Source organism: Cetorhinus maximus, chromosome 10 (genome assembly GCF_964194155.1).
Source record: "Cetorhinus maximus chromosome 10, sCetMax3.hap1.1, whole genome shotgun sequence".
NCBI lineage: Eukaryota > Metazoa > Chordata > Chondrichthyes > Lamniformes > Cetorhinidae > Cetorhinus > Cetorhinus maximus.
The window spans coordinates 107,296,620-107,309,003 of record NC_135888.1 but is presented as its reverse complement, the minus strand read 5'-3'; the positions used below and the strand labels follow the sequence as shown (position 1 = coordinate 107,309,003).

Genomic DNA, 12,384 nt, shown 5'->3' with positions numbered 1-12,384 from the left:
CTGACCCATATTATTCCCTTTAATCCAGAAGATCTTCTGAGTAGTTGAAATTTGAATTTGTTTGACCAGTAATAATGGCACTGTGATCAAGCCAGCATCACAAGTACCCATATTAGGTGCTGGGCTTCAAGGCTTCAAGAAAATGGTACAGTCAAACTTGGGGTTCTTTGAGCATCTGAAACTGACCTTTGGAAAGCCAATTGAATTAAGGGAAGCTAAAGATGATACTGGAGTCCTTGTTTGAACTGACTGAAGTGCATCTGTGTAACAACTTTGCGTGTTTATCTCTTCTGCTGCTTCTGTCATTTTTTCCAAATGACACACACGTTCTCCAATTTGACCTCATGATCTTCTTCTGTATCACATCTGTTGTTGCCTTTATTTGTTTGTTGGATTTCTGTCAATTTTTCATCCCAACTTCATTCTAAGAATCTACATTACGAGGTAACTTTGGAATCAAGCTCTTAGGTCTTACAGCTTTTATTTTAATTTTTGTGTCTTTTGTGGCTATCTTACTCCTCTGCCACCATCTGAAAGTGGTACTTTTATTTTGGGCTGTAGTTGCATAGGCACAAGCAGCTTTCCATGCCTCACCAAAGAGGTTATTCTTTATGTGTTAGTATAGCGAATGAGGCTGGGATTATCCTCTTCGGGGAAGACTTTTGACAAGGTGAAGCTTCTGTCCATCCATCTGAATCTGACCCATGATCCTTGGTTCAGGCCTCATTGTTAATGCAAAGCAGAGGTTCTCACCAACAAATTAACACAACACCACAGTGACGCCACAGCAGCACTAATAATGCTGGCAAGGGACCTTAAAGGGGCAGAAGTCTTCAAAAAGTGGTCCAACTGTGCCAATGAAGAACTCAGCTGAGTCTGGAGGGGCAGGCTGAATGCAGCTACAAGGCAATTTCAGATCTGTTGCTGCCACATACCATGCCTGCCTCACCTTCACATAGAGATAGGTAAGTGAGGGACATAAATCGTTTGGAAAACTGGGCCAATTCCCCTACTGCTATTTACATCTGGTAGACAGGGAAAGGGAACTCTCGGGACCTCGTGGTTGAGGTAGCAAAGGAGAACTACATGTTGGGCAGTGAGGTAGCAATAAGCCTCACTGCTCACGTTCCTCTTCAAAGTCTGCCATGATCCTATCTGAAATTGGGCTGGGTTGTGAAGAAGAAATCCTGGTCTGATTATCAGCAGAATATTCATCTAAGGAGGATGCTGGGAGCTATGGCATTACCAATTGGCCCAACATTCCAGAAGGCAAAAAACACTAAAAACTGGGACGTAAGAATACTGGTCCGAACTGTCTTGTATGCCTTAAAATGGAATGCCAGTAAAAACTGGGAAATAAGATTACTGGTCCGAACTGTTTTTTTTTCCTTTCTGGGATGTCCTTTACCTGACCTGGTCTACAGGAGTCACTAGGTAACAGTCAAAACTGTGGACTTCAGAGCAGATTCCCCATGTCCATATCTTGGGAACACTCAGGTCAATCGTGGTACACCTACAACTCGAATTGACATCCGTTAATTCAGCACAAATCAGAAATTAAACCTGGAAGTATTCTGATCTGTGGAACCCATTTGATAAAGTAATGCTCTTCTGGCCAATTCAAGATATTTTTATACTGCATTAGTGCATCTAACTTGCATCGAGTGCATATGTTTTACCTTATGGAAAGGATGATGTTGCACTATATAATTCCTAACTCATGCCCAGTATTTCAGTCTGTGCTGTTAAAACATTTATCCTCCAACCCAAGATTACTCACATTCTGTTCAAACACATCTTATTTAACTGATGGTTCTAGTCTCAGGTGTCCACGAATGGATAAATTAGTTTGAATAGTGACGTCTAATATTTTACATCTAATATTTTACAACTGTGCTGGCATTAGTTTGCAACCAGATTCACACACTTTCAGTAGAAACATGCAACCTTCAATTAAATCCAGTGATGTAATTATTCTATGGCACTTAAAAGATGCTATCATTACTTGTCATTTGTTCAGTAAGCTTGGTCAGTACAGTACATCAGTACTGTAGTAGTCTAGTTATTACAGAAGCATGGGGGTATGTCAAAACGAGATTGAAGTGAAATTCAATTTATGAATGTTTAATTTCCAGCTGCACACTTACCGATTTGCACCTAGTTTGTGGTTGTGTTCTAAGAGAAGCTATTTGTGGAGTGTCACAAAGGTGTGGCCTTTTAATTGCATTTTATGTAGTGCACACGGTGGTTAATTCATTGCTTCCTTGCTGCCTTCCTGTCTATGAATATAAGCAGCTCTCTTCGTTCAAGGTGTTTTTTAGCTGTTTTGTTTTTGTGATTAAAAAGTTGGTTCTGCCTGCCAGTGGCGAATTCTCCTGCGGGCGCCTTGTTGCTGCTCTTTAAGTGATGTTTGTGGGCTTGCGAAATCCCACTGGCTTTGTCAACAGTGTCATATTCAATGATGCGGTAAGTGGACAAATGGTTGGTCACGGGAAATAATCACAGCTCTTGAGTAGTGCATGCAAAGTGTGACAGTATTCCAAATTTGAGATTATTTATGTAGAATTGCTGAACAGAGATACATCTAATTTTATCTTGCAAAGATCACTTGGAATCCATACATGGGTGAAATGCTTGTTGTTGAGGGTAAAACTCTGTAAATTTTAGGACAATTTTGTTGGTATGTTCATAGCCAACAAAAATGTTGGTAAATGTTTATATCCTTAAGGTGGGGGCATTGATACTGTGAAGAATGGAACACGTTTGTATTCCAGGTACCCAGGATGAGCTTCGATTGCTACCAGGGTAAGGTTAGACAAAGAATGTAAACTCTCTCCACTCTTTATCAAAAATGAGCCGTAACCCCGGTTCCAATAGAGTGCTATCAATGGGATCAGCTCGAACGTTCCTGTTTCTGATACCAACTACCCTATGCTTTTTTCTTAGCAAGATTGCCAGTTTGTGCATATGCCCATTATGTACTGGGCTGAGATTGCCCCCACTTTATTTCACACGTGATTGTGCAGCTATCCAGGAGACCAGACTGGCGTCTTATCATTCTGGGCTGGATCTAAACCCTGATCCTGGGACAACAAGTCAATGTGTCTTTTGAGTCTTCCCTCATGACATATCTTCCTTGGCAGCTTTTCCAGTCCTGCTCTCTTGTGCATTCCTGATTGCTGTTACCCCCACCATTGGTTCTGGAATTCCCACATAAAATTTCTCGGCCTCTGTCTCCTACTTTAGGACATTACTTCAAACCTATCTTTTTGATCAAGCATTAGGTCACCTTCCCTAATATCTCTTCATGTGATTCAGTGTCAAGTTATGTCTGATACTGCTACTGTGAATGGGATGCTTTACAATGTTAAAGATGCTATATAAATGTGAGCTGTTGTTGTGGAGAGGGTGGGGCCATATGTGGCCCACAGTAGAGGTTTATAACACACCGCGTCACCACGTTTAGCATGACTTAGAATTAGCATGACTTAAATCACTTCAACGTTTCTATCTCTCTACTTGATAAGGGTCCAATTTGTAACACAACCAAAATATTAAAGGTGGGCTTTGTGAGATACCACAATCAAATTGACTGCAAAGTTATGGTATTGTAGTCCTGCTAAGCCCATTACCACATGATAAAAATGAAAAGAAAACATCAAGCACATGCAATTTTCCTCATGAATTAGTAAATGATCTAACCTTGAAACCGCCAATCAAACCAGCCATTTAAAAAAAATACAATAACTATTGGAGGCTATAGGGAATGTTCAGTAATAGTTTATAATAAGTGCACAAAATTCAATTTCTTCTGGAACAGAAGAGCATGTCAACACATTGTAACAATTGTGAGGTACAAGAATGCTTGGATTTTATACCCCACTAGTTATCGCATACTGTATCAAAACTGCTCGGAGAGTCAAGGCAGCTTTTATCAATCAGTGGCTGCTCACACTTAGTATAATAACTTGAACCATAGTTTTGTTAATAATTTCCTCTGCACTGTTTTCTTGATTTTTGATAATATTAGACATTTAACCTTGACAGCACATTTTTAAAAATGTCAATGTATACACTTTTGATAAGCTTCTGAATAAAGACGAGCACACGTGGACAATCTGTATTGTGCTACTGATTTACATAGGTGCAATCTCTGGATCAATGCTAAATTAGTGAATTTCAACCAGGATCGCAGTCGAGTTACTGCTGCTGGCCTAAGTGTCTCTGAATGGACACGGAAAGTGGCCAGTGAGTCTGCTCCTTATTTCTTTGCAGTGGCATCTTCCGGAAGTGTGCAAGTGTGTGTGTCTGGTGAAGTCAGCGAGGTTCCGCCGAATCAGGGTCTGCCCACTGGAAGGAATTAATTTAGGTTTCTAACTTTCATTGTACAGAACAGCTTTCTTCAAGCTTTGTGATTTAGCAAATTTAAGCTATGAACTGAATGCTACCACAAGCAACCCAATTCTCCATCGCGTTTATCCATCAGCTGTGTCCTGTGCATTTCATTGGAATTCAAACAATGTCAAGATTTAGAATAATTTTTGAGTGATCTGCAATTGTTGTGCTAATATTATACTAACAGTGAAATCGCATTCAGCAACTGAGTTAGTCACTTGTGATTTATCATTCAGTGTTAGCGATGCTGAGAAACATAGCAACAAACCTTGCCAGTGGTGCCAATGTGTTTAATTCTCCATTTCTGATCCATTAATGTTCTTGTTTTTCTTCATGATTTACATCAACTGCCCCACACTTCTCTCCCTTGATCCTTGGCACCATAAAGAATTAAGGAGCTACATAACACCCTTGATCCATTGAGCTCCCTCTGTACCATCACTGAGAGAAACTGACCTATTGACCTCCTCCAATACCATCACTGAGTGACACTGAGCCATTGACCTCCTCCTGTGCTATCACTGTGAGACACTGACCCATTGAACATCTCCTGTACCATCATTGAAAGACACTGACCCATTGAACATCTCCTGTACCATCACTGAAAGACACTAGCCCATTGACCTCCTCCTGTACAATCACTGAGAGATACTGACCCTTTGACATCTTCCTGTACAATCACAGTATCAGTGCGGTGGCAGATAATTTAAACCAATATTTTGAATCAGCCTTCATGGTGGAGGACACTATAAACATTCCAAAGATATCAGATAAGCAAGGAGCTAATGGGAAGAAATATCTTGTAACAGTCTCTATCACGAGGGACAAAGTATTTGAGAAACTAATGGGACTAAAGACAGACAATTCACCAGGATCTGATGGCCTACATCCAAGGGTTTAAAGGAAGTGGTTGCAGAGATAGTGGAGGCTTTGGTTGAAATATTCCAGAACTCACTGGATTATGGGAGGGTCCCAGCAGATTGGAAAACTGCTAATTGACACCCCTGTTCAAGAAGGAAGGGAGATAAAAAGCAGGAAACTATAGACCAGTCAGCCTAACACCTGTCATTGAGAAAATGCTAGAGTCCATTATTAAGGAAGAAATAGCAGGACATTTAGAAAAGCTTAACACAATCAAACAGACAAATTTGCTAGAGTTCTTTGAGGATATAACAAGCAGAGGTGATAAAGGGGAACCATTAGATGTAGCGTATTTGGATTTCCAGAATAAGGTGCCACATAAAAGGTTATTGCACAAGATAAGAGCTCAGAGTATTGGGGCTAATGTATTAGCATTGATTGAGGATTGGTTAACACACAGAAGATAGTCGGGATTAATGGATCTTTTTCAGGTTGGAAAGACATAACTACTTGAGTGCCACAAGGATCAGTCCTAGGGCCTAATTTATTTACTATCCATATTAATGACTTGGAGGAGGGGGCAGAGTGTAATGTATCCAAATTTGCTGACAATACAAAAATAGGTGAGAGGACATGTTGTGATGAGGACATAAGGAATCTGCAAGGGGATATAGACAGGTTGAGTGAATGGGCAAGAACTTGGCAGATGGAGTTTAGTATAGGAAAGTGTGAGGTCATGCACTTTGGTAGGAAAAATCAATAGGCAGACAATTATTTAAATGGAGAGGGACTCCAAAAAAAGTGCAGCACAGAGGGATCTGGGTGTTCTTGTGCATTAAACACAAAAAGTTAACATGCAGGTGCAGCAAGTAATTAAGAAGGCAAATGGAATTTTGGCCTGCATTGCTCGGGGATTGGAGTTTAAAAATAGGGAAGTGTTGTTACAATTGTTCGGGGTGTTGGTGAGGCCACACCTGGAGTACTGTGTACAGTTTTGGTCCCCGTATTTAAGAAAGGATATACTGGCATTGGAGGCAGTTCAAAAGAGATTCACTTGGCTGATTCCTGGGATGAAGGGGTTAACTTAACAAGAACGGCTAAATAGGTTAGACCTTTATTCATTAGAGTTGAGAAAAATGACAGGTGATCTTATTGAAACGTACAAGATTCTGAGGGGGATTGACAGGGTAGATGTTGAGAAGATGTTTCTACTAATGGGGGAATCTCGAACTAGGGAACGTAGTTATAGAATAAGGGGATACTCATTTAAAACTGAGATGCGAAGGAGTTTCTTATCTCAGAGGATAGTGAATGTCTGGAATTCTCTACCTCAGATATTTGTGGAGGCTAGATCACAAAGTATTTAAAGAGGAGGTAGGTAGATTTTTGAAATATCGGGGAGTTGAGGGCTATGAGGAGCTGGCACGATAAAGGAGTTGAGGCCTGGGGCAGATCAGCCATGATCTTATTGAATGGTGGGGCAGGCTTGAGGGGCCAAATGGCCTATTCCTGCTCCTATTTCTTATGCTCTTATGCACAGAGAGACACTGACCCATTAAACTCTTCTGCTACCATCATTGACAGACACTGACCCAGTGACCACCTCCAGTACCATCACTGAGAGAACTGGCCCATTGACCTCCTCCTGTATCATCACCAAGAAACACTGACCCATTGACCTCCTCCTGTACCATCATTGAGAGACACTGACCCATTTAACTCCTCCCGTATCATCACTGAGAGACACTGACCCATTGACCTCCTCCTGTATAATCACTAAGAGACACTGACCCCTTGAACTCCTCCTGTACCATCACTGAGAGACACTAACTCATTGACCTCCTCCTGTACAATCACTGAAAGACATTGAATCATTGACCCCTTCCTGTACCATCACTGAGAGACACTGACCTATTGACCTCTTCCTGCACAATCACTGAGAGACATTGAATCATTGACTTCTTCCTGTACCATCACTGAGAGACACTGACCCATTGACCTCCTCCTGTACTGTTTTTTATACCATCCTTGACAGTTTGGATTTTATACCATCCTTGAATGAACAGTCCCTCTTGTGCTGAAAGTATTGATTGATCTTGTAAGATATTCAGTGTTTTTGGAAATGCACTGTCAAGTGAGGACAATGAATTGCTATATGGTTTTGACTGAAAAGGCTCATTTTCCAGAGTATTGCAACGTATATTCTGTCTAAAAGCGCCACTATCACCCTGCCATGGCAGACACTAGGTAGAAAAGTTGCTCTGGAGTGGAGTGTGTACTACACTGACTCTAGATTGAATCTAGATTGACATTGGAGGCAAACCTTCATCCAGTTTGTTACAAAGTGGAATTATATTGTATATTGTTTGTCCAGTTGGATGCTACGTATTCCATTGGTTTAATGGACACTGGTTTCGATAAAATCAAGTTTGGCTCTGTTTACATGGTTTGCACACTGAGGTAGTTCAAACCTTTGGGCCAGTACAGCCATCAAGAAGGAAAGGGAAGTTTTTTATTTATTAGTGGTTTCTCAGTTACCATGGTAATAACCAGATTGTTGCAACATTAGTATGGTTTACTTAAAAATTTACACTAAAGCAGACATCAACAGGAAAGGGTCAGAATTTAATGTCCACCCCAGAGGCGAGTGCAGAGGCAGGAGCGACACTGTTTGGTTAGGCATGAGGCTACGGTGTGGGGGTCCCGCTAACTTCCTGCCTCCCCCTAGTCAAGCTTCAGGGTGGGGAACGGTGGAGGGCAGTCGTCCCTGAGGCTAACTAAAGCCCTTAATTAGCCACTTCAGGGCCTCATCCTGCTGCCACTGGTATTCAACCAGCGGCAGGCCAGAGAATTAACAAGTGAGGAAATCGCCCAACAAACCCTGTCAGGTTTGCCTGCAGCCTCGTAGGGTGCCTGTGAATGAGGGACCTGGCATCAGGAAGGGAAGACCCATTGAAAGCCACTCCCCGCCCTTCTTTCTGAACCCCCTCCCTCCCTCACCGGTGACCCCCTCCCTGCTACCACTATCCTGCCCACACTCACCTCTATCTCGGGATCCAGTGGCAATCCATGAGATAGGCCCCAGTATTGGACTGTCAGTGGCCACCGCTCAGGTGTCGCTGCCAGTGCTAGAGCACTGCTGGTCTCTGATTGGCCAGCAGCTCTCGGGGTTGGATTTTTGCCCTACAAGGGGCTTGATTGTGTGCAAGGCCCAACGCTATCCAGGTAAGTGCCTGATTGCCTCGCCTCTCAGACAGAAGTGATGCATGGTTCCCACCAGTTCTCCAACTGGTGAGCAGGATCCCCATTGCTGTCATTAGATTCCATTTGGCGTCTTTTGCTTTTATTACACCTAATCTAGTAGAGCATAGGGACGAGAGTAGGCCATTCAACCCCTCAGGCCTGTTCTGCCATTCAATTGGGTCAAGGCTAATCTGTGTTTTAACTTTATCTACCTGCCTTCTTTCCATAACCCTAATACCCTTGTTGAGTTTAACAATCTTAGGTTTGAAATTTTCAACTGACTTGGCCTTTACAGCTTTTTGGGTTCCAGATTTACATTGCCCTTTGAAGAATTGCTTTCTGATATCACTCCTCAACAGTCTCGCTCTAATTTTAAGGTTATATCCCCTTGTCCTGGACTCTTCTGTCCGAGAAAATATCTTCCTTATCAAATCTATTAATCATCTTTAACACCTCAGTTAGATCACCACTTAATCTTCTCTACACAAAGGAATACAAGCCTAGTGCATGCGACCTGTCCCAAAACTTAACCCTTTTAGACCAATGAGTGATGTACCTTGAAGAATATCACCTCAATTGTTGGCCAGGTTAGATTAACCATGCTCAGTTGGCAATTTACACTTCTCCTGAAAATAAATTGAATCACAAATATCACAGAGGGAGCTCTGCATTTCAGCAAGTTACAGTGCAGCTAATTTGCACTTATTGTTTCCAGTTTATTTTGTTCTTCAAGCATTTCTTGCTCTGTTTGGCTTCACAGGCATCAGCCCTCTAGTATCAGTCATTTTTTTTTCATGTAACATGGACAATGTTAACCGGTTATTCATTCATGGGGGCATCACAGGCAAGGCCCTACCTGACCTCATATGTACCGTTCATAGCAGGGGTCACTGAGCAGCACTCAGGACTGGGAACCTTGGCTGATTTCTTTTCTCCCCTGCAGAGACTTTGGATGGAATTTAATGCCCTCTCACCCGTGGCGGATTTGGTGGCGGCGGCATTTAATCAGTTAGAGTGTGGCAGGCGGGGACCCCACCATCTTCCCGCCTCCACCCCGATTAAGTCTTTGGCGGGAAGACCCATGGATGGCCTTCCTGCCCCTCTGCCAATTGATGCCCTTAGGTGGGCCATTAATGGTCACTTAAGGGCCTCATCCTGCCACTGCTGGTATCAACACAGCGGCGGGCAGGGGGCTCGCCATGCAGGGAGCATGACAAGCAAACACGTGAGCAGTTGCTGTGGGCCCCCAGGGGTTTGATTGATTGAGGGGCCTGGCATCAGGGAGGAGGGGCTTGCTGAGAGCCACCTCCCTGCTGTGCTGCTGTCCCCTCTGCACCCTCTTGTGACCCCCACCTCACGAACCCCCCCCACCTCCCCCTTTCACTATCACTCACCTATGGACTGGGATCCAGCAACAATACTAGGCCTCAGGTGGGTGTCATACTGACAGCAGGCACCACCTCCCCAGTGGCGTCACCATTCAGTAGAGCAGCTGGCCTCTTGTTTGCTGCCCTGATTGGCACTTAATACGACAGTTCTTCCCTAAAAGCAGCAACACGGGGCTCTCGCCAGCTCTCCTGTCATCGGGCAAGAAACCCATTGGCTGTATTAAATACTGCCAATTTAATTCCAATAGTAATATTTTCACCGTCAGGCCTGCTGAGATCAACTAACTGATCTATAGGCCTCCTCCTGCACCATCACTGATGGACACTAACCGATCAAATCCCACCGCAAATACCAACTGTCCCTCCCCGGCTCTTAGCAAATTTTGTGTAACTTAATATACAAAGAAATATGCTGAAAAACAGCACATCAATCAACAGAAAGTGGAAAGCCAGTGAGATGAAGGCTTACTGTTTACTTGTGGGAGAATCCAAAACACGCCTTGCCCCTTATCAGAGCCATCATCAAGCGTGTTTAGCAGGTGTTTGTGTTTTTTAGTTGCCCGACAAATTGAAATACCACATACTACTGCTTACAAACAATTTGAACGTTGAAGGAGCTCACAGTAGTTCCGTGACGCAGCAGGTAGAAGAGACGAGGCCTGCCTGACGTGTGACTGTTTATCATTTCTTCAATCTTACACTATGGTTAAAGGCATTTAAAAATATTCCTTCAGATATGCTTGACACCAAAACCTTTATTGCACATCTTTTAACCTTTCGCCTATCATTAGGCTAAAACATAATTTGAATACCACAAAAGATGTAGGTGGAAACAGGCGAAAAATTAATACTCCTGCTTTTGCAAGCCATTGTGCCAGTTTCCAAAACTCACCTTGATCTTTGAACTTTTAAAAAGTCAAATAAGCAACTTTCTTTAAAAAAAAAGTATTGTTAAGAGGTGCAGGGAGTTATTGTACATTTCTCTTCTTAGCTAATGGCTTGAGTCATATTTGAAGAGCTTTTCAGGTTTTATAATTATAAAAGATCTGCCCTTGATCTGATCCTTTCCTTGACCTAATCGATGTTATCCCAGTCAGTGCTGGAAAGGAATAGCTGACACGAATGCAGGGAGGGTATCATAGGGCTGAATTTTACGTTGATCGGGCAGGTGCGCGCCTGATGACGTCGGGCGAGCGTCCCGACATCATCACGCAGTCATGCGATATTTCACTCGCCGGGCGCGCGCAAATGTCAGAAGCGCGCCCGCCAACAATTAAGGGGGCAATTAAGCCCATCAATGGTGCAATTGTCTGTTACTTTTCGTGGCCCGTCCAACCTTACGGTTGGCAGACGGGTGAATCGGCCAGGCGGCCTTTACATTTTTCTTCAATCCTCATCCGAGGGCGGGATAAGGTTTCCTTTATTAAATAAAATAAAAATAAAAATCTGTGGACAGCATTTTTATCATCTATATGTTCAGGTGCCTGATTGTGATGCACGGACATTTTTTTTTCTGATTTTCAAAACTTTATTTCACGGCTTTTGGGTCTGCAGCTCCCTGGCACAACCTTCAGGGAGCTTTCTCTCAGCGCTTGCCCGCGGCCGTGTTGGCGTCATTGCCCCCTCTCCCTCCACCCCCTACCCCGGCAGCGCTGAGCTTTTCAGTGCGCGCTTCACACTGGCTGGCTGTTAATTGGCCAGCCAGCCTGAAATCGCAGTCGGGGGCAGATCGTGGTCGGCGATCCATTTCCCGGCTGCTCCTGGGCCCAATGATCGCGCCCGCCCATCGAGCTGAAAATTCAGGCCATAGTATTTAATGTGGGCACATCGTTCACTATTGTTCCCACAACGTCAGAAGTGAATGGGACTTAGAAGTTGAGTATTGTCTGTAAATCATGGCAATTGGGTAGTATATTGAATTGTCCTAGTTAGGTTTGTGAAGCTTTGATCCTACTCCCACTTTAAAATAAGTTGTCTCTTTTTGCTAATTCTTACCGTCATAAGAATTTGTGTCATGAGAAAAGGTCATTCATTTTGTTAAAGCTGTTCCCTTCATAAACTCTGTAAAATTTATCTTATGTCAATGCCTGAAGGAAGTAGCTAACCATGTGTAAACCTCCAAGGATAAAGGCAGGTGAAATTTCTCCTCAACCTCTACTGGTAACCAAGCAAGACTATAGAGTATTGATGTGGCTTTGGAACTCATATATCCAGTTCCAGAACTGTTACATTTTATCAGTTATTCACCAATGGCCTGAGCAGCGTGTGAACTATTTGCTCCTCACTCCTAAAATTAATCAAGAATCAAGAAAGCAAATAGCATAAGAACATGAAGCATGGAATGAGAAAAGGACGATCCACTCCACTGCCTTTAACCTTGAGGAAAGGCTTTGCAAAGTTTCTACCAGCTGCACCTAACCCAGCAGCATTAATTACGAGAAACTCCAGATTGCCTGTTGAACTACACTCGACACTCTGCATATAAGACTGATTGTTT

The 12,384-nt window shown here is 43.1% G+C and overlaps 1 protein-coding gene across 17 annotated transcripts in view; it reads left to right on the top strand.

The window, feature by feature from the left end:
- Window positions 1-12,384, top strand: part of tcf7 (transcription factor 7) — a 196,527-nt gene that overhangs the window by 80,053 nt on the left and 104,090 nt on the right. For 2 of the 17 annotated variants that reach the window (XM_078550973.1, XM_078550966.1), the window contains exon 1: window positions 2,303-2,466. The exons of the other annotated variants lie outside the window; for them this stretch is intronic. In XM_078550973.1, coding sequence (XP_078407099.1) covers window positions 2,407-2,466 — 60 coding nt within the window. In that variant the 5' untranslated portion in view covers window positions 2,303-2,406. Of the gene's footprint in view, window positions 1-2,302; window positions 2,467-12,384 lie in introns of those variants that run through there. 17 annotated transcript variants of the gene reach the window in all.